Raw genomic sequence first — 25,967 nt, 5'->3', positions numbered from 1 at the left:
CTCAAAAAAGTATCAAAATATTAAGCATCATACCTCCACACTCTTCTATAAGATTGGCTATGGTTTCTGCTTCATCTTCAGCCATTTTTAATATATTACTTAGTCCATCCAGAACCACCTGCACAACTTGTGCATCTTTTACTGTCAGCAAATTGCAAAAGGGAGGAATTACATTTTGTTGAATTAAGTATGCCACCTAAGGGGGGAAAAAAAGCAAACAGTTAAACCAGGAACGTGACAGAAGCAAACATTTCACCACAAGCACACATGCAAACAACTTTAATGAAGTCAAAGTTCTCCAAGTTACCCAACCAGGTAAAGAGTATTCTGAGCAATTGCTTTCAGAAATTCTTGTTTTGGAGCATGAACAGGTATAATATGTATTATGTTACAAATTTATTTCAAGTCTAGAACACCTAAGTAGTAGATACTGTGAATTTTTCAGTATTAGACATGGTATTTCAACCTCACCTTTGAAGAATGACACCACCACCCCAGCCCTGCCACAAACCTCATATTCTGGGCTTATAAGAAACTGGTATGTTTCTACTAAATGGCTACTATCCTTATAATTATCACACTCTTATCTGCAGGAGGAGAACATAAGAGATGTTGAGTGACCAAGAATCTCCAGAGCCTGAATGCAGCCATTGACAGCTGCTAGGCCACCCTAACTGAGGAGCTTCCATCCAAATCCCCACTGATACTCCCACTCTCAGGTCATTCCAGAAATGACAACTGAAGTTCATGCTTAAATCTCTTGTCAAAAAGGGAAGACAGTTCCTTAACAGCAGAGGAATACAGACATTCATAATCCTGGCACAGAAGTCTGAACCAATCAGCTGATATACTCTCTCAAATGCACCCAAGACAGACAGTGGACCTTTTCTTAACGTTTGACTCACTTGGTCTTTTCTTCCACTGATCGTTAAGTTGCTTATTGCCCAAGCAGCTTCTTTCTGAGTACCAAAGTCACCCTAAAAATACAACCATAAGTAGAAATAATCATTCCAGTTCTTATATTACCAAGTATTCTACTAAAAGCTTGTATTTGTTACAGTCCACTCTGCGTGGTATCACCACATCAGTTTTCAGTAAGTAGGGAAAGTAACTAACAGATCCTGTAGATGTTTGTGTTTGAGTCTACTGAGAGTGCTCATCCCTTTCCTGCAACGATGTTTTTAAGAGGAAGGGAAACCTGTTTGCATCAAAGTAAATAAAACCTGCAGTACTCTCACACTCCTTATCAACAGCTGTCACATATTACAGTGAGAGATAAGCAGTAAGTGTCAGTTTTGATAAAGCACTGTACGTGCTATAACTGCGCCTGCCTCTGAAATTAGTCAGCTCAAGTCTGCTTATTAAAGAGAAAGGTCTCCCAACACCTTTCTCAATGATTAATAAATTGGCAGTTAACGGAACTATTTGTGAACAGTTGTATGTTACTTAGGGGAAAAGACAGGTATTTCTTCAGTCTCAACCCCAGCCTCCACACTGAAGCAAGATACTGTATCTTTGTCACAGCTGAACACATTATAAGGTTGGCATTTGTCATCCTTCTGCACTTCATGAAAGAAAATCAAGTAATGAATCAAGCAAGAAGTAGTAAGTGTCTGAAAGATAGAAGTGTTGTGCTGATCCTGTTCAAAAACATGCTTTCAGCTACCCTTCTTTCCCACAAAGGAAGTGTGAGAAATCACACCTGGGAGCACAATGTGGTTTGGAAGCTGATTTTTTTTTACAAGACACTAATACCCAACAACTGAAAAGAAATACAGGTATTTAAATCCCAAGTGATGACTCATCACCACTCCACCTCTAGTACTGAACAAGCAACTAGTGAGTTTGTGAAAAAACATGAGAAAGGCATTCAGAAGTGTTGACTGCTTGACTTTACTACTTAATAAAAAAGGTAATAAACGCATTAATCTCAACAAGCTTCATCTATTACTGAACAGAAGCACACATCCATACATGCATAGGGTGTTGCTTTTCTACGGGAAAAACTCTGAACAGACGCAAAAGCTACGATTATTTTCTATGGTCACCTGTTCTTTGTTGATGCAGTTTTACTTGTTGAAAAACAAAAAAATACATGTGACAACTCCAGTCCATGACCTAGTATCACAGACCATCAACTGGAATACTCTCAGACCAGATATATGCAGTAACACAACCAGGTTAATAAATGTCACTGTTGAGCACTTCCTCCTTATGTTTCCAGGTAACAGAGGGCACGGAAGGACAAAGTCCTTAAGCCCTGGCAAAATGCTAGGAATTAATTCAATGCTGTTCCCAACCAGACCTCTTCATGCCACACAGGAGAGCAAAGAATTTTATCCCTTTTGTTCCCTAAGTGAGAAAAATAATTTAAATGAGATCTTGAAGGACCTGAGATTCCCCTGATCTGCTTCCTTTCCCCAATACATCTGGCACTCAACATCTCACAGCACTTCACAGAAGAAGTAACAGCAATGTATTTTATCTTGCAGCATACAAAAAGCGCTCAAGGGCACAGTTTACCCCTGCCCCCCACATTTACAGTATGATGTAAAACATGAAGCAAGGAATTAAATGTCACTTTCCCCAATTAAGGAAACAATCTGTTAAATCCTACTTGTTATCTAACCTTATCTAGAAGATGTATTATCATTGGAACAAGGTTTGCATCTATTACTGCCTGAACTTGCTGCTGATTTCCTGCAGTGATGTTAGATAGGAACCACACCGCTTCCTGCAAAATGAAAGGATGCGAGAACTTATTAATTCAAATAGTCTTCTACATCATTTATTTCACTACAGCAAGATTTTATACATGCATATTTTTATATCTGCAATTCATACACTAGCAGATCTTAAACACAGTCAAGTATTGTATCACTTTGTACATAGCTACACTCCTAGTAAGTAGACCAGACACACATGCAACAAAGCAGACAGCCTCCACTCCACAAAGCTCTTCAGTCTTTCTTTGTTACCATGTTACAGCCAAATACTCCAAATCCACAGATTAAGAGGAAAAAATATTTGGAGACAAAAAAAAAAGTCACAAGGATACAAACAAGCACTCATAATTGATTCTGTTACTGAAAATGAGCCGTTTTCAGCTGATGGCCCAGTGAGCTCCAAAATGCATTATAGTTCCCAGACAGGTGTAGCAGAAGACAGTATGTTTTTGACCTGCTTCATAATTTTTCTCCTCTTAGTGTCAATCATCAACAAAACACAACACCTACTACTTAAATGCTTGCTTTTCAATAATATTATGAAGTTACACGATCATTCTGTCCATAAGCCCAGGACTCTCTCCTTCTAGCAATAACCAACAGCAGGTGCACAAGAAATCATGTAAGACTATCTTTTTCCCCAGTAGGCCCTCCCAGTCCTGAACAACTGGAATTTTGAAACAAGTCAAAGACTGTATTTGGATTCTTACATTAAAACAAGGATTGAGAGGCCCCTACCCCCCTGTTTAAGTAGGAATCTACAGTTTGGTCAAGAAATAAAGTTTCACATAAAGTTTTAAGCATATTGAGAGTAACAACTTTTAACCTTACGGTTGGTAAATTTCTCTTCCATAGAAACTCTCCATCACTCCTGCTCAACCCCCTTCTCTCAACTTACCTGGCTTCACAACATTTTAATTAGTAGTTCTCTGAACATGAGATTCAGAAATTCTCACATTTCATTCAACTGAGTCTCTCAGATCAGATCACAGGATCACTTTCATTAATGAACCTGTCAGAGATTTCGGATGCCTAGGCTTATCCTGGTGGGCTTCTTTTGGGCTTTAATCATTGGCAATGTTGTAAAGTGGCACCCCAGAACTTAACAACATGCCTCAGATGCACTCCGGAATCAGCACTGCATTATCAGTGCCCCCATTCAAAGCCTTTTCTATACATGCAGGCACACACACACACACATTCCCTACCCCCACCCCCACACACTCCATTCAAAGAGACATCCAATTATCTCTATTTCATCACTTCCAAGAGAGTCAGTTTAATTAAAGTGACATTTCACATATCAGGAACTAACTTCTAAGTCAACAGTCAGAATTAAAAGATAAAGCTTTAATTTAATAAAAATTCAATTGAAAGAATCAGGAAACAACATTCTTGTCAAGTACGAGTTTGCAGCTCCTTAGAGATTTTTCTACAGCTGTTAACTTCAAGAAAAATTTTAGCACCCTGCCTGCTCTTGCCATGAACTGGTATAAGCTCGATTACTCAAATCTCTACCACACCACATTATGTGGAATCTGAAACAGCCAAGTCCCATATAAAACAGTTATCAATTGGGTGCAATCTCTGCAGTTACTTACCTTATTAATTTTTTCTTTGGGATGTGTCAGAAGTGCTGGAAAATGTGAAAGGGCTTCACAATTCAGAACTACCTGTGTCTGTTCATCGGTACCAGTGACAATGTTTCCTACAGCTCTCAGTGCAGCAGTCTGAAATAAAAGAGTTTCTTTAAAGAGAGCTCTTTTAACCAAAGATTCTTCTGGTTGTGCACACACTTTCAAACGGCAACAGTTAAAAAAGCAAAAGTTTTTATGCAAATGCTATACCACACAGGAAAAACTTGTTTGTTCAAACATTGTTCAAACTTCAACATGAACTACAAAAAGAAAGTAACTACTTTCTCTAGTATTGCATTTTGAACAACACTTCCTTAAAGTTATCTAAACTTACTTGCACTTTAACTTCTTGATGACTGAGAAGAGGAACCAAATGTGGTACTATTCCGGAGTCTATCACCATCTGGATCTGTTCATTGCCAGCATCCGTTAGATATGAGAGCGCCCAGACTGTATCTACTAATATCTAATAGTAAAAACATTTATTTTTAAATAGTACAGAAATATCATAAGTCTCACAAAACAAGTTAAAAAATTCTCATTGTGAAGCCAGAATTGACACAATACAGCAAAACCCCACTTTGTTCTACAAGCTTCATACATTCCGCTCTACACAAGTTTGAAATACAACTGCTGTTCAACCTGTTCTAGCTCCAAAGAACACACAGAGATTAAAAAAACGGCCAACCAACAGCTAAACTGCTCACTACAGCTTAAATTCTGAAGGATATAAAAGCAATTCCATTATTTCTGCTCTTTTCATGAAGTACTGGTACACAATGTGAGATAGGAAAGACTCACCCTGGAAGGGAGATAAAGCCCTAGCAAATATTAAACTATGAGCATTTGGTACTCTCAGACCAATGTACATCCTATGGCATCAAGTTAATTTTTTTCTTGGCATTCCAAAGTTTAAGAAAAAGCTGTGATATTTTGTTAAACATCTGGCACAGCAGCACCTAGACTGAATTTCCTCTCTGTGCATACATGCACGTATTCACACACAGAAAAGCCAATTTAAAGAGCAGTAAATCTGAACATTTCAAGTGACAGCTTACAAAGACAACGAGCGAGCATTGTTTCAGCTGGCAACTCTCAACTGATTCACAAATACAGCTGTTTCAAAAAAATTCAAGTAAACTTAATTTCACCTACTTACATACAAGAAATGAAATACTATAATTACTATGCAAACATTAGTTAATACACTTACATATATTTTGTTACAGCTCTATTGCCAATAACTTAAGACAACTGAGCTACAACTTCACTAGAAAGCAAAGAAAGTTAAACCATTCCAACTTGCTTAGGCAAAAAGCTAACTTATTTCATAATTTCAGTATCCTTGCTCATTTACTTCACTATTAAAATAACCTAATATTCATATTTAACACCTCAAATTATATCTAAAGCTAACATTTTACATATGCAGACAGTAGTTTCTCTTTCATTTAGTTTTTTATTGCAACCGCAAACTTACATGCTAGTCAAAAAAAAATCTTGTATCTGCACATGAATGTTCACAGAAATGTAACCGAAAATGCATTTTATTTGTAAGTGTATGGAAATTACATGCAGGTGAATATTTGCAAATATACAGAGAAATACCAGGCAAAAAATCATAACTGATACTTAAAAATAAGCAGTTAGAAGATACCAAATTAAGTTTGCAGTAACAAAAGGGATATTCTTTTGAATGAAAAAAGTTAATTATGAAAAGCTTTATACTTCAGCTAGAAAAATATACCAGAACACAAAACTGGCTTTAAGTGCCATTACTTACATTTACATCTGTGTGGTGAATTAAAACACAGAGCGCTGGAAGGATCTAAGGAGGAAAAAAAGCATCTGCGTTATTTTTAAGTCAGGCAGACACTCAATTTCAGTTTATTTACACTGAACAGTGAATAATTCAGTCACCTCCTGAATGGTTTCCATCGGCGGTGGAGGATCTTTGTGACGGCACAAATTGACCATGACCCAAGTAACATTTCTTAAGAAAGTTATGGGAATAGATGGGCTGATGAAGGACAGCAGTGGTTTCACTACTCCAAGACTAATAACGTAATCTCTACACTGGGGGCCATCACCTGTTTGAGAGAAAGGATTACGAAGAAAAAGGTCATCCTACACCATTCACAAAAAAATCTGACATCTGCACACTTAAACTTCAGCTATTTAAAATGCATACAAGGTTAAAGAATATTTGCCTTGGAAAGACGCATGTAAGTACAGAGATATGTACCTCTAGATATACATCCATCATAAAGACATTTATATAAAGCTTTAGAAAGACCTGTGGCTGCCTCCCTAATTGCTGCATTTTGAACTAATCACTAAATATAGCTAAATTCTTAACAGAAAAGGTGTTCCATAATTTATAGCAGATGTACAGGCTGGGGTGGTGGTAGACAATGCCAAACCACCGAGAACAGTTGATAGCCCAATGTATTCCTGAAGATCCCTTCACAAAGTTTATAATCAATACTAAAACATCCCAAGAGTAGGTGAAAATTTGCCTGAACAGATACTGTCATCTTCATATCTGAAAGATAAGCACACTTTCATCACTGCCTAGGTATCACTACCATTGACTCGAAAGCAGCATCTGACTTGTACTGCACACATATCACTAAGCTTCAGGCAGTTGCAATACTGTGATTTTGTTGGTCTCCCTCTTAAGGACTAGGCATTTCTAAAACATCAGACTGCCGAAATCCCAGTATGTCAGAACCAGTATTAGTCCTCAAGCACTACAAACATAGTCAGGGCTGTAAAACACCAAGCTAATACTTGCACAAAAAGAAAAATCAAATGAAAGATCGAATGATCACAACTTATCTTGAATTCAACACAATGTATGTAAGCTCAAGCAAAACTTCAGAACTCAATGCAGAACAGTTTTTGTTTTAACAATCTGCACATCTGTTTGCCAGTAATTCTTTTTCCTGTACCTGGAGGGAAAGTATGTAGGCATGTGGTTTTGGGTACACACCATTGATACACAACAGAGACAAGAGGAAGAACAGGGTAACTGCCAGTCTAACAGCTGCCTTTTGTCTCATAGTTGAACACCTCCAAATTTAAGACACAAAACCCTACCTATTTTATTCATTCAATACCAAAAGGAACTTAGAAGTTTTTAGCAGCAGGAGTAACACAAACCTATGATATTTCCTAGAGCCCATACAGCTTGCTCACAAACATTTTGATGAGGTGAATGCAGCAGTCTCAGAAAAAGCGGCACGGCATCTGAAAGATACAAACAAAACCCCATGCAACTGTTAAGTAAACTGAAGTTTAAATACATCTCTCAAAAGACAAAATAGTTCACATAATCAGCTCTTAAGTTTCAGTACTGCATGAGAAATTTTTCTCCTGGTTAAGTATTGGTCAAAACTTTACTAACTTCTTACTGAAATAAACCACGCTGTAACAATTCTTCCTTTACTGCACTTTCTTACAGAGCCCACATTTCAGAATATTATTAAAGCAACTCTTAAAATAACCCAGCATTTTAATTTGTTTGCAAGTCTCAAATGCTTACTGAAGCTTGTCAGGACTCCAAATTTAGTTATATGTATTGAATTTAGAAATTCTGTGTTATTTCTATCAGAACCAACAGCAAAGCAGTAACTGTTTAAGACCAACCTCACTCGCTCAAATTAGCCTACTTAACAGTGAGCAGGTACACATCTACGTTATTGACTGGTAACGTAGTGAAGAAGGCAGGACAGGAATTTAATTTGTTTCAATCTTACTGATTTACAGTACCTCATACGCCTCCATCACATCTTTACTAGTAGTAAAGTATGTGCCAGTCGCTGGTCCTAGTACTTGCAGAAAGCTAACTACTGAGGGATCTTCTGTATACATTGCCAGTGCAGAGCTCCAGGCAGCACTTCAGTGCACAACTTCACCTGTGGCTCTACCACCAGGAAATCTGGTTGATCAAGCACACACAAGTAGCTGTGCAAGGTAAACTGCACCAGAAGAACCTCTGCTGCCAATACAGATGCACTACTAAGCACCAGGCCATTGCGTACTTTTCCCTAACATTTCCAACTCTGCATGCAGGATCTTTTGATAACCGTTATGAAGGTACATGTACAGCAACAGTAGCCGTTTCTACAAATCTAGTTACCTTGGTCTCCTGAAAGCTAACAGATGCATTCCTCAATGTGAAGTCTCCTTTTATATCACAAGTTTTGACTCTACTCAATTTGCGACCCATTATCTAACATACTGGCATAACCTAACTGACCACTTCAGAAGAGACTGTTCAGAAAAAAGCCAACTGACTGAGCAGTAAGAAAGGGATTCAGAAGGCAACACACAGAACTCCACAACTGTTATCAAGGCAGCTACTCTTCTACCCTATGTTGGTGTCAGACAGGAGAATGCTCCCAATATTTAGAACTAAAGCTAAACCAGTGTTTCAAACACATTCTACATGCACCACATTTAGATAACTGATCCTTAGGACTCTTATCACCAGCATGAAATGCGCTCACTTACATGATTTGCTATGACAGATTAGTCTGTATGAAACAGTCACTTACTTTAGGTCACATTTCGAGAGGCTCATATTTTTAGCGAGATTCTCTCAATGTAAATCATGTTTTGCTAGAGAAATAACAAATCACAATAGATTCCGTATTTCCTACTAAATAAAAGTACTTTACAATGCCTGTATGCCTGTAGAAAAAGCGTCCCCAGCAAGCATATTCGTAAGTAGTTTTGGAAAGATTACAGCAGACCACCTTTTTCATTGAAATAAATCATTGCAAGATATAAACCATAGTTTCTTACATTATAGCTATTCAATTGGCTAACACAGTGCATACATGCAGACCTAGCTAAATCAGAGATCATCACTGAAAGAACTACTACACTTGGTACTCATCTTTCATCCACTGATAATGCAGGTTTAAATAAAAAGAAGTGTTCCAGATCAGAGGTGTGGGACAGATTATACATTCATTAGATTTCCAAAAGAAAACTGAGGATGCAACTGGGAAAGGAAGAGGAGGAGGAGGATGAGAAAAAGGGAAGTTAAAAGTATGAGCAAAGATGCATACTATAATGGTCAAATCCAAGCTATACCAAATTTAACAGGCTCTTAACACAGAGTTTGTAAAAGCAAAAGGCAACTGACCTTGCAACCAAAGCAATCTCAAAACATACATTCCCATTTAGAAAAAAGAATCCTTTAAGCTGAAGCTGCCTGCCTTAAATTCCTTCACATCTGCTGTGGAGAATTAACCTATTTTTCCATTTAAAGATTTCTGAAACACATGCAGCCATTTAACAGAGAAGATAGTGCTAAGAGCTTTCTTATGAATACTTCTTTTTTTTCCTAAGCATAAAGCCAATAATACACAGTTTGTGAGAAGCCTGTAACCGGTTAGCGCTAACAACAAAAAAGAAACAATCTTCTTTGATCACTGAAGAGAAAAAGCCAGCCATGGAATATAACAAACATTGACATTTCAACAAACACACCACCACATGTCTTAGAAACTGTACTTACTATATTGAATAACAGTTCCAAGTAGTTCTAAAAAGTCAATATATGATGGTTGTGGTGGGGGAAAACACACAAAAAAGATCACACTTAATTCTATGTCTCTTCATTGCTGGAAGCACAGCATGTTTAATGGTATCAGCAGCATGCACTGCAATATAACACTGATTCCAACCATTAAAGCTACTGGTATCTCACATAATATAAGTTTAATGGATTTTTTTTCCATAAATTTTAGACAAAAGTTTGTTTTACTGTATGTTTGCTTCTTCCATAGGTCTCAAGAAGCTCTGCTGTTTTATTCATTGACTTCAAAAGTCTGCAGACACTTCTCCTAAATTCTGCTTTATCAACACAAATACTACTTTGACTTAGGACATGTTTAGAGTACAGAAGAAGGTTTGCTTTGCTTGGCAACTCAGATTCCAAGTCCAACAACAACTCCTTTCCGTGCTTCAGATTCCTCAAAATATAAAGGACAGCGTTTTTTCTTCAACTTCAGTTTGTAAGAGAATTCGATGTCAAGCACCCTCTGAACTTGGTCCGCATCTTTTCCTCCCTCTTCACAGTAAGATAGGAAATCCCTCCATGGGAGTTTTTTTAGGTGTTTTGTTTTTTTTTTTGTTTGGTTTTGTTTCAAGTTTTTTTGTTGGGTTTTTTGAAGTTTGAAAACTGGAAACCAGCAGATATCGACTCTGCTAAAATAGTGTGAGTTTCCAGAAGACATTACTCACCATTGGGAAACCCAAATGAATTTAAAATCTGAGAAAATGAAGAACAAAAGCAGGTGTGCGCTTCAACTGATGCTGCTTGCCAGAGAAGAGGTAGAACATCTGGCAGGAGACTTCATGGGCAGGTCCTTCAGCGACGTGCCTGTGATTGACAACTCAATTTCAACCATCCTGGCTATCGCATGAAAGGACCAACCCTAACATGTGGATTGGTGAACATGCTTGAGATAGAGAGGAACAGGAGTGTGGATGCTCTTTACAGTATCATTCAGATGATCTTATTTTTGTGGAAGCTACAGTGCGTGCTTTATCAATGATCAAATACTGTTGGGACTTACTAGATTGAACTACTGCCTGTGTTTGCTCAGAGGTTCCAGAGGCAATGTTTGTCAAAGCCCATGCAGCTTCAAACTGTAAAGAAGGACTGCAAAGTAAGAAAAAAAAATATTGTTAAATGAGTTTTCAAATCAGATGCCATAGGCACATTAGCTAAATACCAAGAATTCTGGCAACAATTAAAACATTCTGGAGTTTCAGAAATACTCACTTGTCATCTCTTTCAAGACAGTGCACTAAAATAGGTAATATTCCTGATTTTATTAGATCGTCAATTGGTGGATTGCGATCACTGGAAAGCAGTTTTCTGTTTAGGAAAAGGAGAAAACACAAGGCTTAACAGGCAAATCACAGAATGAGAAGTCATGACTATAAAGGATCTCTGGAGGCTGTCTAGCCCAACCCTCCCACTCAAAGTGGGATTACTGCCCACACTAGATCAGGTCAGTAATGGCTTCCCTTGGTTTAGTTTTGGAAACCTCCAAGCACAGCGATCCAACAATCTCCCCTGACAAACTGTTCCAGTGCTGCACTACCTTCTGGGCTGGGAAGTGTTTCCCCAGTGTGTTTCATACTCTCAAAGACCAAGCAGGATTTGTTTTCTCCACTTTAAGCAACAATAACTAGTCCTCAAAATTGAAAAACTGAACTACTGAAAAACTGAAGTCATTATATTCATTGCCCATTTCAGTTGCCATGTTTTCTTTGACTACTTTTGAAGTTTATTACCAGTCAGTAAAATAAACATCACTAGTTACTCAGTTACACCCTCCTAAAGCTTCTTCCTCCTCCACCCAACATGGGAGATTAACAAAATATGGCTGCTTTGATGGGAAAGGCAGAAACTTGTTTCTTTACTAAGGACATAACGTCAGACAGCAAGGATTCACAAAGTACTACTGCAAAGAACAGAAGTGTACAAATTTCAGTTTTCAATCACTTTAGCTTCACCTTTCTACAGCTAAGGAATGCAGGAGAATGAAGGAAACTTCTTGGAGGCAACAACTTGGGCTGTCACACCAAACTTCTACTAGCAGTGGGAAGAGAGATTATATACAGTCGTGTCTTTACATACCAGCCTATTCACAAACACGCAGAAGGCCTGAAGAACACAGAAACTAGAAACCAACTTTTCACTGCTGCGCTACTCTGAAAGTTATCAGTGGTGTGTTAAAGGGGCAAAAGAACAGGAGATGAAGAGCAAGAGCTGCAGAACAAAATACCTCAGAAAACTAAGCCATCACAATAGTGAGAATGTGAACCCAGATTATGTGAAGGCTCTCGTAATAATCATATATGCATCTTCAACTTCCAATTAAGTAAAGGAGATTCCTTTTGGAAGTGAAGACAATTTACACAAGCTTATAAAAATAAGGAACAAATGTGTACTTGCAGAATCTTAATCCTGATTTTTGTACAGTGACAAAACAATCATCATGCAGTCTACTCACAGACTACCTGCTCACACAGGTAGGGAACTCTACTACAAGAATATATAAATAAAACTTGAGGGTGGTGGGGGGTTGCGTGTGTGTGAGAATGTTTTTGTTGTTTGGGTTTTGCTTTTCTTAAGCACTTCTAATCACTCTTCCACTCCTCATATTCCAGTCGTATGTTCTGGGGGTTAGACCCAGGCAAGATTTCTCCTTCCTGTTTCGCCTTCAGACCAAAGCATGGTACAGACTCAAGACAAAAACATTCGTTTTCATCTCTAAAATGTACCTTAGTGCCTTTTCAGAAATGTAAACTACATTGCCTTGATTTTAAATTAGTTTTCAATTTTAAATTGATGGTTACAATAGTGAAATCCACATGGACATGCCCATTTCATTTTACATCAGGCTTAATTCAGTGTACTTTAGTCTAACCTGGTTTAGATCAGCTGTAGTAAGCAGCATGGTCTACATGATGCTACCTTGAGTTGAAGGAACTTTTTAATGAAGGCAAACTGCCCAGTGGCAATGGGTATGGAAACTGGCTTTGCCCCTACCAGTTCTGAACACATTAACTTCCAAAAGTCAAGTGACTTCCAATTCACCTGACTTCCCTATGATCTGAAAGTTTCCCCTTGCACTTGAATCCACCCCCTTGACCACAGAGGGTAAACAAAGTTGTACCTTTCTGCTAAAGCAACAAAAAACCCCACCCAGTAGCTCACAAAATGACAGTTAAACACTGAATTTATGCAAGCAAAGTTTCTAAGAGTATTTTTAAGATCACTTCTTGAATATATTCAACTACATGGAATTCTTATTAAAGTGAAAAGTGGTTTTAGTGGCCTAATCCATGACAAAACTGTAAAAAGGATTATGCTGGTTCTTTCCATACTTAAAGACTTCATAGTCCTCCTAATTGTATATTTTACTCTACTTGTGAGAAGCATCAAGTATCACACTAATAAATCCTAGTCTTTATACATAATGAAAAACCTATTTCGAAGACTAGGCGGGTTGTTCGTTTTTTTTGGTGAAGTTTTATCAATCAATTTACCTTTCTGAAATCAGTAAATGACATACTTTTTCTAGTTAAGCTAGAACACATTTTCTGAATTTAAGAGCATGATAAAATAAGAATAAAAATCGTGTATTTGAGAAAAGTGTTCTTACCTTGCAGCCTGCACAGCACTTAACTGTATACCCTGGTTGTCACTTGAAGCATTCTAAAATAAAGAGAATTTAGACTTTTCACATGTCTGTCACCATGACATTAAGAATGTTCAAACAATTCAATTTTTTTACCTGTACTATTGCCTCCAAAGAAGTGTTTTGCTAGAAAACAGAGACAAAGGCAGTTAGAAATTAGAAATGTATTTTAAATACATAAAAAGAAGACATGCTTGACAGTTAATTAATCCTTACCACTCTAAAGTCACCATCTATATCGGAATCTTCACAGATATCTTCATGGGGAACATTTCTCCTCTTTAGAAGATGTTCATCTCTTTTGTTCTTAAAAAGAAAAATTATTTAATACCTTTAGAACTTTGATTTTGGAGGTTTGGAGGGTGTTAGGAAGGGTATAGAAGCTTCTGTTTTAGACACACATCACAAACATGCTTTCATTGATACTGTTAAAATTTCCAACACACAACTAGTTGGAAAGAACTACATAGAGAAGCACATTTTGAAAATCACTTCTTCCTAGAAAAATCCTCCACCCAACTTCATCTACAGTAGTAACTACTTTTGCTGGGAGTTTCACGTGCACACATCCATCAACACTGACATTACAACCTATCCATCATTACTTATAAGGCTAGTTTTCTGTTCATCTCATAAGTAAAATTATTCAAGTTATGATTACTTGTCTCAAGAGCTAGTTTTCCAACAATTTTAAACAGTGCCAGTTTCACACACATACTCTTCCACTCTTATTTCTGTGTTGAACTACTGTTTTGGGGAAAAAAAATAGCTTTCTGTCTACAGATTAGCAGGAACTCATTTTCAAAGTAAAAACCAAGGGGTTTTTTTACTAAGTTTTTAGAATTGAAAACCAAGCTGGAGGAGCAAGAATTCTTCCCTTCAATAGGTTACAGATAAAATTGGGTTTTAGGAAAAATAATAAGGAACTTCTAGTACAAGGTATGGTAACTTTAGAACTTCCTTCCAAGCTAAATTACCTTCACAGAATCTGTAAAGACAAATAGATAGTTTAATAATTATAATCTTACTGGACTATGGAAAGAACACATAATAGGGGTGGGGATTTTTTAAGCCTTTAACAAAAACTCCGAAAATTTTATGAAATATAAACATAGCCAAATACCATCTGTAAGAATAATGCTAGGTCATCTCACCTTTCTCAACTCCACAACAACTTCATTCCTTTGTCTTCTCATAGTCTGAAAAGGATCAAGATCAAAGCACATTATGTTCTGAATCTATACCAAGTAATTCAGAAAGTTCTTGCACAACTATTTAAGTTCATGCGCTTGAAACAGGACTTATACAAGCAGGATTTAATTTTCATTACAGAAGTAGAAATCCAACAAGAAATGGAGGTAACTATTACACCTGCCTGTATTATTTCAGAGTAAAACAGAGTCCCCTATGTCTTCATGTTGAAAAAAAAAGAGTTCACAATCAGGAATAAACAACTGTCTTTGTTTAACAAAGGGCAATGCTGAAAGAAGTTGCGCAAAAACCACTGCCATCAAAAACACCATAACAAACGAACAGAAAGCACACAAAGGTTGTCCAACATTTATAGCCTTTTCTTGATTTAAGGCTTTTTTTAACATACAGACAGGGATACGGCATGAGTCAAAGCTGCCACTTTTACAGAAAGGCATACTGGTACACTTGAAAACTGTAAAGTCAAAGTCAAGCGGAACTGCCTAGCTACACACCTAACTAAGAACATCTTACTTCCTCAGAGTAGTGGGGAACTGGGTGATTCCCAGGGCCTGGACTACATAGCAGGCCCCTGATCAGCCAGAAACCAGCAAGGAGCACAATTCATTGCTAACAGGTAACTGTCACCATACAGATATACTGAAAAACAGAAGTTTAAGTTCAGGCTGTGCAGGTAGTCCTTCACCTAAACAAAGTACAACTGCTAAAGAAAAAAGAATTTCAATAATGTAATTCTTCAGAATAAAGAGATGTGGACAACACCAGGCCATTTCTGGAAGGATGCCTACCAGGCTTCTCATGCATGTGCAGCACCCTAAGTGGACCCTTCCAGACACAAAGGGTGGCAAAGTTCTACAGGAGCTCTTGCTCCCCCAAACCTCCACAAAGACATCTGGGACAAAACAGCCACAAAGTAAATTTACAGGTTTCACATGTTTCTGATATGCACATGTTTCTATTATTATATGAAGCAGTACTAGCCTTGTGCAACAGCTTTATAAACAAGTTCAAATTAAGAGACCTAGTAAGGCAAAGCTGAGTTACAAAAATATTACTTATAAATGAAAACAACATAAAACCCTTGGCACAGTAAAAGCAGGTGGGTTTTTTTGTCATTTTCCCTACAGTTCCTATTAAGAATATTCAGGAGGAAAAAATCAATTGTAAATATACATAAATTGGTTTACTACTGCTTGTGTAAGTGCAAAGTGGAAATAGAAAAATCAGTCTATATTGATTTTATTCTACACTTTGAACTTTAACTTCGCTATTCTCATTCACCGTAAAAACAATTGCATTTTTATTGTGACTTAACTGTTCACAAGCCCAAAGAAAGTCTGAAATCCAAGAGCATAAGGGACCGCATTAACACTGAATACAAGAAAAAGCAATAGCTAAGAGATCTCAGCAATAAGCAAGCAGTTCTGAAGGTAAGGATTAAAAGCTTTACTTTCAGGAGCACAATTATTTTTATTGAAAAGAATGTGCATTTCGTCAGAATCGCATTTCTAGCTCTGAGCAAGACAGTTTGCCTTTTCAAAGGAAGAACTTACAAGGAAAAGAAAAGGGCTGGAAAGCATGCAAGTGAAAAAGAAGGGACAGTTCCCCACTGCTTTGGAGGTAAAACTTTTCATTGCTTGATGACCAAAATAACAGTTCATCATGAGATAAAACAGGCAGAGGACGAAAAAAACAACCTGCCCAATGCAACAATAGCTTCCCACTAAAAAAAAGGCAAAATATACAAGCATACCTACCTAATGCAGCTGCAGCACCTGGAATGACTAGATAAGAGCCATAATAAGCAAGTACAGACTGTCCCACACTAAACACACCAAAAGAAGTTTCCAGGAAAATATGTGCATCTTTAAAGAATGTTAACTCAATTGGTCAATCAAAATTAGAATTAATAGCTGAGTAATTCAGCTTAGATTCATGGCTTTTGCAGCTTTAAACCTGTAAAAAGTCATGTCTACTACATGAGGTCAACAGCTAACACTGAGCACTACCAGTATGCAGTTAAGTTTTATTCCAGTGCTATGGACTTACTCTCCCCAAAGCCAGATAAGCTTTTCAAATATTTCTTAGAGCTCTTCAAGCAACTGTGAGAATCACAAAGGTGTAATCTCTAAAGAGGAAAAAATAGACACTTTTCTAGTCCAATACAAGTTCTCTGAATCAATATAATACCTGTCTTATAAATACATAAAAGAAGTTGTAATACTGTGCAATAGCTCCAACTCAAGCTTCTATATTGGCACAAAATGGAGAGAAGTTTCTCCAGCAGCTATCTTCCTACACATGCATTTGTTACATGTTTGATCACAGACTACTGGTGGCATCACCCGGCAGTCTGTGCTTCAGCTCTCCAAAGCGCGTATCACTTCAATGCTGCGATGCCAAATCCCCTGCGCAGCTGCATACATCGCAGGACTCCAGCGACTGCGGGTCAGCATTACACAACTTGAGCCCAGAAAGCATTGCCTAGGGTTCAGCAGCAAAGAAGTGTGCCCCACCTGAAGGATGAACAGCAACTCCAAAGACAGAGGTGAAGGCAAGAGGCACTCAATAGTCATTTATGTGTGCTCAAAGTGCTACTGCCCTCCCAGAGAAGCTGATACACCTCTGGATACCACCCACCATTCAGAGGCTTCAGAAAGAAGCTGCAACTTTACAACTGACTTCAGAGACTGAGAGCAAGAGCCTGTAGTAATGGAGTGCTCAGTGTAGCTTCTTGGAAGTCTACTAATTGGCCTATTCAAGAAGAAAATAAATTGAGGAAAAACTCTGGAAAGAAGGCTGCAGAATTGTACCAAGCCCCTGATGATCTCACAAGACTTCATTAATGCCTTCCCAATCCACAACTGTTACTGCAACCTAACAAAACAAGCCTACCTATCAAAAAGCTGTACTGCAAGGATTCTTCTCACCAGACTTCAATGACATTGATTGTCACAGAAAAGCTGTTGCTAACCAACAGCAAGACCCAACATATGTTTTCAAGGAGTAGAAGACTGAATTGCTAGAACACAAACTACAAAGGCACGTAAGATGGAAAGGATATTAAAAAGTAATAGTTAAAATTACTGTGATCCAAAAAGGAAAGTTATTCTAACTCAGATGGTAACACATCTTCAGGACAAGCACTTATGCATATGTATGTGACAGATATGGGGAGAAGTGAGCAGGGCTGAAAAAAGTACTCAGAGAAAAAAACTCAGGTGTGTCATTTAGAAGTTTCTTTACTTGAAAAATCGTATTTGCAGTTGATCAGACTTTAAAAAATAATCCTGAAACTTCATCAACAATCTGCTGGAAGAAGAATGTTCTCCCTCCAGACATAAGCTGACAGGCCCTTGGTTTAAATTCCTGCCTATTTCCGAAAAGGACCAGCATACCTTGGACTCTCAGAAGCCTTCACATGAAAGACAAGCAACCAATCAAGTCACTCTTAAGAACAATTTACCAAAATGGGGCTCCACTAAAATAATTTTCTGTGTAAACAGTAGTTGGTTGACAAGCTAGTTATCACTGGTCAACCTGCCACTGCTGTCCCAGAAATAAGAACTGAAGTTAGCTCTGTCTAGTTTCACAGCCCCATCACCTCAGCCTAGAAATTGGATATTTAGTTTGGGGAAACTAAAATGATAAACAGACTCAAGACCAACTTGTGTCACCTTTTGGAAAACAGCTCAAAAGGCAGAAACTCAGGTATAGCAGTTTCTTGGCAAGTGGCATTATAAAGCTAGATTCTCCTTTCTGTTCTGTTTAAGATTTGGCTTGATTGTTAAGAATTCTCTGAATCACTTCTCAACTGTGAGTACGAAACCACTCCCAACTTAAAAGTTTCTAGAAACAGAATTCAAAATGGTCCTTGGAAAGTGTTCCAATATAAAATCATGCATCACTTCAGTATGAATTCATGTGGCTCTTTCAGTCACTGGATCCTGTTCTTCATTTGCTACATCGAAGAATCAAATGATCAAATCTATTTCTGTCAGCCTATGATTGCTACCCCTCTCCATCCTCCTTTTTTCAATTATATTTAGCTTATGTTTTATCGTAAGGGCTATTTTCTGACCATTAGTCATTACTGAGCCCTTCAGCTTATCATTAAAATCTTGTGCATTAACCGATACCTGCAGGGTCCTGATAATTTCTAGTGTTTTTCACAATGCCAGGAACAGAACAAGTGTTCTATGCTCCACACTTAGCCCTTTCCAAGTACACTAGCATACACCTGGAGCTCGTGTTCAGCTAACATATCCTGATCCCTCTTCCACTTTTTTCTCTGAATCTCTGCTTCTCAGAAACTCAAGACTATCACACACCTAGCCCATCTTTACTGTTTTGTGGGGCGGGTTTTAAACAGTAGCTCTGTTTACACACCTACAACAGGAAGGTCTGACAGCATACAAATAATGGTAGAACTTTACCTAGTCTTCTCATTCTAGTGAGCTGTTTCCAAAGGCAAGTTGTTTCAATTGTGAAACTGTAAAGGCAACAAGTTACTTCAAAGCAGAGCTACTTGAGCCATCTTTCCTTCCTAGAAAGTTGCTACTCCACACTAGCACTAGCCTGTCTATGATTCAAAATACAAACTAAAAAACCCACACAAAGCAGGTGGGGGGCATATGTGTGGAAACCAACTACCATTTACCTCCAAAACCTTTTGTGAACTGGATGGGATTTTCAATTATTTTATTTTTAAAATACCACTTACTAAGGCCCTGTGCATAAACTGCTTGCTTACTAGCCTAGCTACTCAGAAAGCACCCAGTCTGCAGACCACAGCTGGAGAAGACTAGTCTACAGCCCAGAACATCCAGTGCAGTGAACACAGCAATGACTAAGAAACTTGTCCTTCATAGGCCTAAAAGGCACTGGAAAACACAAGGAAAGAACCCTTCAGAGACACATGCACGTTTGTATTTGTACTTGGTGAAAAGCCATACTCTTCACATTCAGTTTAATCAAGTGATTCAGGCCCTCCACTATCCATTATTTCCCTCCTATATTAATCCTAGCTCATTTGCTAACTGGAGCAACAAAGTCTACTCTGAAGACCACCAATAAAAATGCTATGGGATTTTAAACCCAACACAACTTCTACAAGATACCACCAGAAAACACATCTCAGCAACTATTCCACCTTCAGAATTACAATGGGACTCTCAGTTACAAGCAAGTAAATAAAAATCAGTATGTCACTGCACATGCTGTCATTCTAGTTCTTCCTGGAGAAGCTGTACATGCCAAATAAAATGCCTTATACAAACAAATATCTGAGTAAGATTTTTAAATGACAAAATGTATGAGCTTCACCACAGAATGACAAGTCATCTTAAAGGAACCTATTTTTAACTAACTCCATGAGTGAAATTCCTTGAGTTCCTCCATGTTTCAACCCCAACCAAACTATTTTGTGTGGGATACAGAAAAAGGTTGAAAAGATTCTACCCACCTGTGATATCCAGTATCTCTCATAATACTACCTTTCCTTCAATCCCCTGAAGCTTCCTTGGTGCTCTCAGATACATTGTTGTCATTACAAGGCCAGTAAACACCACTGCCAACTCTTCAAAATCTTGACATTGGTGATCTTAAAACATCTAGATTCAATGGGTGCTCCAAAATTAGTTTTGAAGTACTCTGCATCACAATATTATCGTCATTTCACATCACGAGTCTCTCAGTTACAGAGCAGAAAGATCTATTTGACACTTCTCCTGTGCTGGCACTACTAAAGCAATTCTTAATCTCTCACCCAGCAACACAAGCAAGTTAGGAAAGAAAAGGCCAGCAGAAACTCATCAGTTTCTTTCAGTATTTCTAGAGAAACAATATGCATGAAAATTTTAATTTTATTTCAAAAAACCTAATGTCAAATTTGTGTGCTGTTGCAGACAATAATCAGCAATAGAAAATGAAGTGTTGAATAACACGATAAAACAAAATGAAGCAAACAAAAACCCCACCCCAAATATTCCCAGAAGTAAGGTCATACTTGAGACCCCTAACATGCAATACTAAGCAGCAATTACTCAAAACCAAAATGTACATAAAACTATGTATGTTGCAAACACAGTGAACCATTTGCATTTATCCTGGCCTTCGTATAGTAAAGATCTAGTATCTGATTCCAAGGTCTATGGTACTACAATTAAAAACAAACATTGGAAAGAAAATTGGTCATCACCACAGCCATATCCACAACAAAAAAAAAAACAGCTCATCCTTTCTTATTCAAGAAAAAGAAAAAAAAAAAAAAGCCCAAGTAAAACCTGTTCCTCATTGAAGACACAGAAGGAAAAAAGTTACCTTAACTAGCTTTCCTAGTAGGTATTTGCATAATTTTATGTAAGAGTCCCAATGGGCATTTGTTTGAGTAAGATTCTGGTTCTGGATGTTAAAAAAAAGTGTGACCACTTCTGCAGTCCTGTAAGGCTAGCTCCTTTTTGTGCTGTAAGAATACCGATTTTTTCCTCACAGCTCGAACAACTCTTTAAATCTTGGAAAACCTTAACAGAATACTGTACATACAAGACTAGAAATCTTAAAACACTACACAGAGATACTGCCTGTGTATTAGCCACTAATTATTGCTCTCATAGCACAAACTCTTCTGATATTAACAAGTTCATTACACAGAATATTTCTTCTAGCAGTACTATAAATAAGAAAAAAGGACAAGGAGGCATTTTATATTTCTGGTCACAACAAATCTCTCTACTCCCAGCGTCGCCACCAATCTGTCATCTTATAACACATGGCAGCAATTGTTTACAACATAACATGTCCATGCATGCATGTTTACCTAATACTTAAGCATATGAAGGAATTTTGCTAAACACCTTATGTAAAACAGGTGTGCATGTGTTGGTTTTTTTTTTTTCTCCCCCACCCCAATGCCAGAATTTGTATTTTTAGAAGCACATTGATATGGACTGGAAAATTAACTCAGTAAGTATCCAAAAAGCTAAAAAGATATGCTTAGAACTTCAGGAGACAAAATGCAGGAAATCCCCTGTCTTTTGCAAGATATACAGTAACTTTCTGTGAAAATGTAAGGCCTGGAAGGCAAGTACCATGTGACATCACCTGTCAGCAATATAACTGTCAATGATCTGAACAACATGGAATCATGTATGTACCATTTTTAAAAAGTTTGTAACTTGCAACATGGCAACCCTCCATAGCATCTAGAAGTATCTATTAAGTTGGGATCCACCAAAACTAGTGATTTATTATTTATCTGCTGATGGTGAATGGTGGTAAACTGTCATGGAAAAGGAAAAAGATCATGGTTTTGTAAAAGAAACCAATGGCTAAATGCACAATTTCAGCAGAGATAAAGGGCAAAGAGATAAAGATCAAATGTTGGCTTCCTATGTGAAGTTAACAGACATCTTTCTGCCAAAAGTAGCACAGGAACACAGGTGTTATGAACTAACTAAACACTGATTAGCAACTGTTGCTACCATAGGATACTTGGCTATAACAGGACATTACCAACATTTCTCACACTAATGAAAAATGTGACGTGTAAGCAGTTATATATATATATATAATAAGCAAGAATGATAGCCATAAGCCTCAGCTATTGTATGAAAAATAGCCATCCACGGTAGTTATTTTAGGTACCAAGCATATGTTCCAGGATTTGTTGGATAGATGTCAATATCTAAAATTTAATGTGGCCCAACAGTGGCTTTTTCACTGTGTAGCAGGCCGTTCAAGTGCATCAGCAGATTACCTGCTTCCCGATACACACACCTATCCTCTTTACTTGCATGTGCTCACCATGAACCTTCCCTACTTTAGCTAACTTACCTTAAAACCTGGTATGCAGGCAAAAGGAGATAAACCACAGATGAATTCCAACTTGTATCTTCCCATTAATTTCATTTTTTACTATTATAGCATACACTTTACTGTGCATCTAACTAAAGATGCCTTTCTTGTAGTTGTCTATTCAATGGTAACAAAACAATTTATAGAAAAATCAAATTAATATCTAAAGCAAGTAGTCGCTAACACAGCTAACAACCTTATTAGTAAACAGAGCAATCACTGCAGTAATTATTCCCACTTCCAGTGGTTTTGGCATCACCAAACTTTGCACGTAACTGAACAGAATTGTTTTGTCAATATACTTGGACAAGCTAAAAATCGAGGTGTTACTGACTTCTGAATTACCCAAATGGGAAACTTGGCAGATGTTTTAATGAATGACAGCAACATAAACTCACCTCTTACTTTCAAAAAAGAAATAGTGTACAATTGCCTTCATATGAAAGATTAAAATATTATGCTAACCATAGGGACACACATTGAGGCTAGTGAAAAACAGAAACAAGAATACCAATGCCCATTTCTTCATCAGAACCTTATTCTGACAAAATTATGATACACAGGCTTCCCCAATCAGCACTGTTAGCTAAGTGCTTATGGATGAGGATTGAGACCTAATTTTAAAATCTGAATATTTACTGAGATAATCTTAATTATTTCTTCTACTGTGTTGAGGAAGCATCTTCACAGCTCAGATAATGTATGCAGCAATCCAGCCACCAAAAAGTTTAGAGGCTCCCTACTAGAAGCCACAACTGTTCCCACACTCAACTAACTGAACAGTAAAACAGCAGCATTTTCCCCGTTTAAAAAAAAAAAAAAGGTGGGGTTGTATTTTTATTAATAATCTTCAGTATAAAGTGTAGGCAATAATTCATTTATTCACTTCAGTATCTTCCAGAGGCACAGAGCAGAACACCCAGCTGGGCCCTAATCCCTGACTCAGGCTTTTAGGGGCTACTCAGCGCAAAGAGCGATAATTAAGTGCCAGCAAGAAACTGAGGTAGAGCCACACGAAGATGCGACTGCTGTCGCAGACAGCAAAACACCGAGGCAACACCTCTACCAAGCGAGTGGCTGGGCCGAACTACGCCGGAGCTGCCCCGAAACGCCAAGTCGGCACCGCGGGGGAGGCGGCACCGGCCGCTCCTGTCAGCCACCCCCACTGCGGCCCCCCGGGCTGCCCCACCGGGGCCGGCCAGGCGGAGGGAGGGCCCCCGACGTCCCGGGGCCGGGCAGGCGGCAGGAGCTCTCCCTACCCCGGGGGTCGCCCCACCGGGGCCGGCCAGGCGGCGGAAGCCACCCCCCGCTAAGGCCCCGGGCCGCCCCACCGGGGCCGGGCAGGCGGCGGAAGCCGTCGCCCCCTCAGCCGCGTCGCTCTCGTCTCCGCGCGGCGCCCAACGGCCCGGCCGCGCCCGGCCCCACAGCGCGGCCTCCCCTTCTTCTTCTTCCTCCCCTTCCCTCCCTGGGCGGCGGGGAGCGGCGCTCCCGCCTCTCGGCGGGGCGGGCAGCGCAGGCCGCGGCCCCGCCGCGGGCCCCTCGCCGGCGGATTAGGAAAGACGCCACACGGCGGCGGCCCCCTCCCGCCGCCATGGCCGGCCGGCCCCTCCCGCGAGGCGCCGCGGCGGTTACCTCCAGGTCGCGGCCTTTGTTCTTGAAGTTCTTCAGCCGCTGGTTGTCCAGTTTCTCGTTGTCGGCCATGGCGGGCGGGGAGGGGAAGGTGGGAGGGAGCGCGGCTCCTGTGCCTCCTCCCGGGCCCGCACCCCCTACCCGAGCCCGCCGGGGTCCCCCTTCCCGGCGCCTCCGCGGCCGCCGAGCCCGCTCACGCTTCAGCACCCGTCAAGCTGCGCCGCCGAGCCGTGAGGCCGAGGCGAGGAGACGCCGCTGCCGCTCCTGGGGCGGCGCTGCCCGCTGCCCCCGGCGGCCGAACGTGCCGGGAGCGAGGAACGGCGCGAGCGGGGGAGGGGAGGGGGGAAAGAGGGGCAGCCTCGCTCTGGGCCAGCCGGCCGCGCCCGCCGATTGGCTGCGGCGTCCGAAGCCGGCGACCAATAGGAGAAGGGGAGGCAGAGGGAGGGTGCTGCGCGGGGGACGTGACGCGCGCGGTGACGGTGCGCGGGCCCTTCGAGGCGTTTCGGCCAGTCCCATCAGCCGCCGCCGCCATTTTGGGTGGCGGGTTTGGCCGGGCCGGGAGGAGGAACGGCGGGCGGTAGTGCCCTCCCCGCTCTCCTCGGGGGCTGCGCCCGCTTGTACGCGCTGTTTTCTTAGCGGAAAGCTTATCCTTTGCCTCACTCGGGCTTTGCGTTCGCTCCCCTCTGGGGAACGGAGACATCGCCTCCTCCCCCGCCGCTTTATTGCCACTTTAAAGAAATAGAATGTTTGGGTTTGTTTTTTGGTTTTTGTTGGGGTTTATTTTTTAAATAAAACTGTTCTACTTGCGGCCGCAGGACGGCAGGAAGAGGGTGCCCGGCTGCTTCGGGCGGCGCGGGAAGGACGTGGGGGCCTCCGAGCCACCTGAGGGGAGAGAGAGGGGCGGCAGAGCCACCTGAGGGGAGAGAGAGGAGCGGCAGCCCTCGGCGCTGGTGCTCGGCGTTGGCATGCCTTTGAAGTTTTGAAAAAGTGAAAGACTTGAATAAAAGGAACCACTGCAGCTGTCACGTTTGGCACGGTCCAGATTTTAATCTCAAACACTTAGTAGACTGGCCCTAAGCACAACTGGTTTTGGAAAGAAAATAGTAGAGCGCAGGATACAGCAGCAGGTATTCTGGCAGGCCCTGTGGAAACATGGGTAAACTTTCCTCAGGAATTAATATCATCTGTATGCAGGATTCCACTGTATTGGGCAACATTCTGCACAGCAACTGTGGACCACGTTCACAAGCAAGACTTGATGGAAATATTTCTGATAAGGATGATCACAAATGACAGCAAAATTATTTTTCAGTGAGATGAGATTCCGTGGATCTTTCTAGTTTCCTAGCATGATGAAAAGAGGCCAGATTGGTTTATTTGGGTCCAAAAGAGGTTGCAGTCATCTTCTGGATTCTGCTGTCTCAGAATTTTTTACATGCCGGTCTCTTACCAGTTTGATGATGACAGTCAGGTTTAGTGGCAGTGGATTTCAGCCAGTAGAAACTGCTGTAACTCATTGTCAGGTGATGTAGGTGGATGCTGTTTCCAAACTAATTATGAGCTTTCACCAGATAGGCTTCTCACATTTGATATAGTCATCAGTGTGACATTGTGACATACATTTTGTAAACTCCCTTCTGGGACTTAAAGCTTCCTTCCGGGGTGCTTTCTAA

The 25,967-nt window shown here is 39.9% G+C and overlaps 1 protein-coding gene and 1 non-coding gene across 2 annotated transcripts in view; both read right to left on the bottom strand.

The window, feature by feature from the left end:
• KPNA4 (karyopherin subunit alpha 4) overlaps positions 1–24,632 on the bottom strand; it is a 28,845-nt gene extending 4,213 nt beyond the window's left edge. The window contains exons 1-15 of the mRNA XM_040612483.1: positions 24,298–24,632; positions 14,754–14,798; positions 13,816–13,905; positions 13,696–13,725; positions 13,564–13,616; positions 11,169–11,264; positions 10,960–11,045; positions 7,529–7,615; positions 6,284–6,453; positions 6,147–6,191; positions 4,698–4,829; positions 4,328–4,456; positions 2,630–2,734; positions 906–977; positions 34–196 (exon numbers count right to left, since the gene is read on the bottom strand). Of these exons, the coding sequence (XP_040468417.1) occupies positions 34–196; positions 906–977; positions 2,630–2,734; positions 4,328–4,456; positions 4,698–4,829; positions 6,147–6,191; positions 6,284–6,453; positions 7,529–7,615; positions 10,960–11,045; positions 11,169–11,264; positions 13,564–13,616; positions 13,696–13,725; positions 13,816–13,905; positions 14,754–14,798; positions 24,298–24,366 (1,372 nt within the window). The 5' untranslated portion in view covers positions 24,367–24,632. The remainder of the gene's footprint in view (positions 1–33; positions 197–905; positions 978–2,629; positions 2,735–4,327; positions 4,457–4,697; positions 4,830–6,146; positions 6,192–6,283; positions 6,454–7,528; positions 7,616–10,959; positions 11,046–11,168; positions 11,265–13,563; positions 13,617–13,695; positions 13,726–13,815; positions 13,906–14,753; positions 14,799–24,297) is intronic.
• Positions 3,703–3,994, bottom strand: LOC121097159. Its single transcript, XR_005830806.1, has one exon.
• Positions 24,633–25,967: the final 1,335 nt, after the last annotated feature.

This window comes from Falco naumanni, chromosome 13 (assembly GCF_017639655.2).
Source record: "Falco naumanni isolate bFalNau1 chromosome 13, bFalNau1.pat, whole genome shotgun sequence".
Lineage (NCBI taxonomy): Eukaryota > Metazoa > Chordata > Aves > Falconiformes > Falconidae > Falco > Falco naumanni.
Note: the sequence above shows the minus strand (reverse complement) of the source record. Positions and strands in the feature narration are given on the sequence as shown.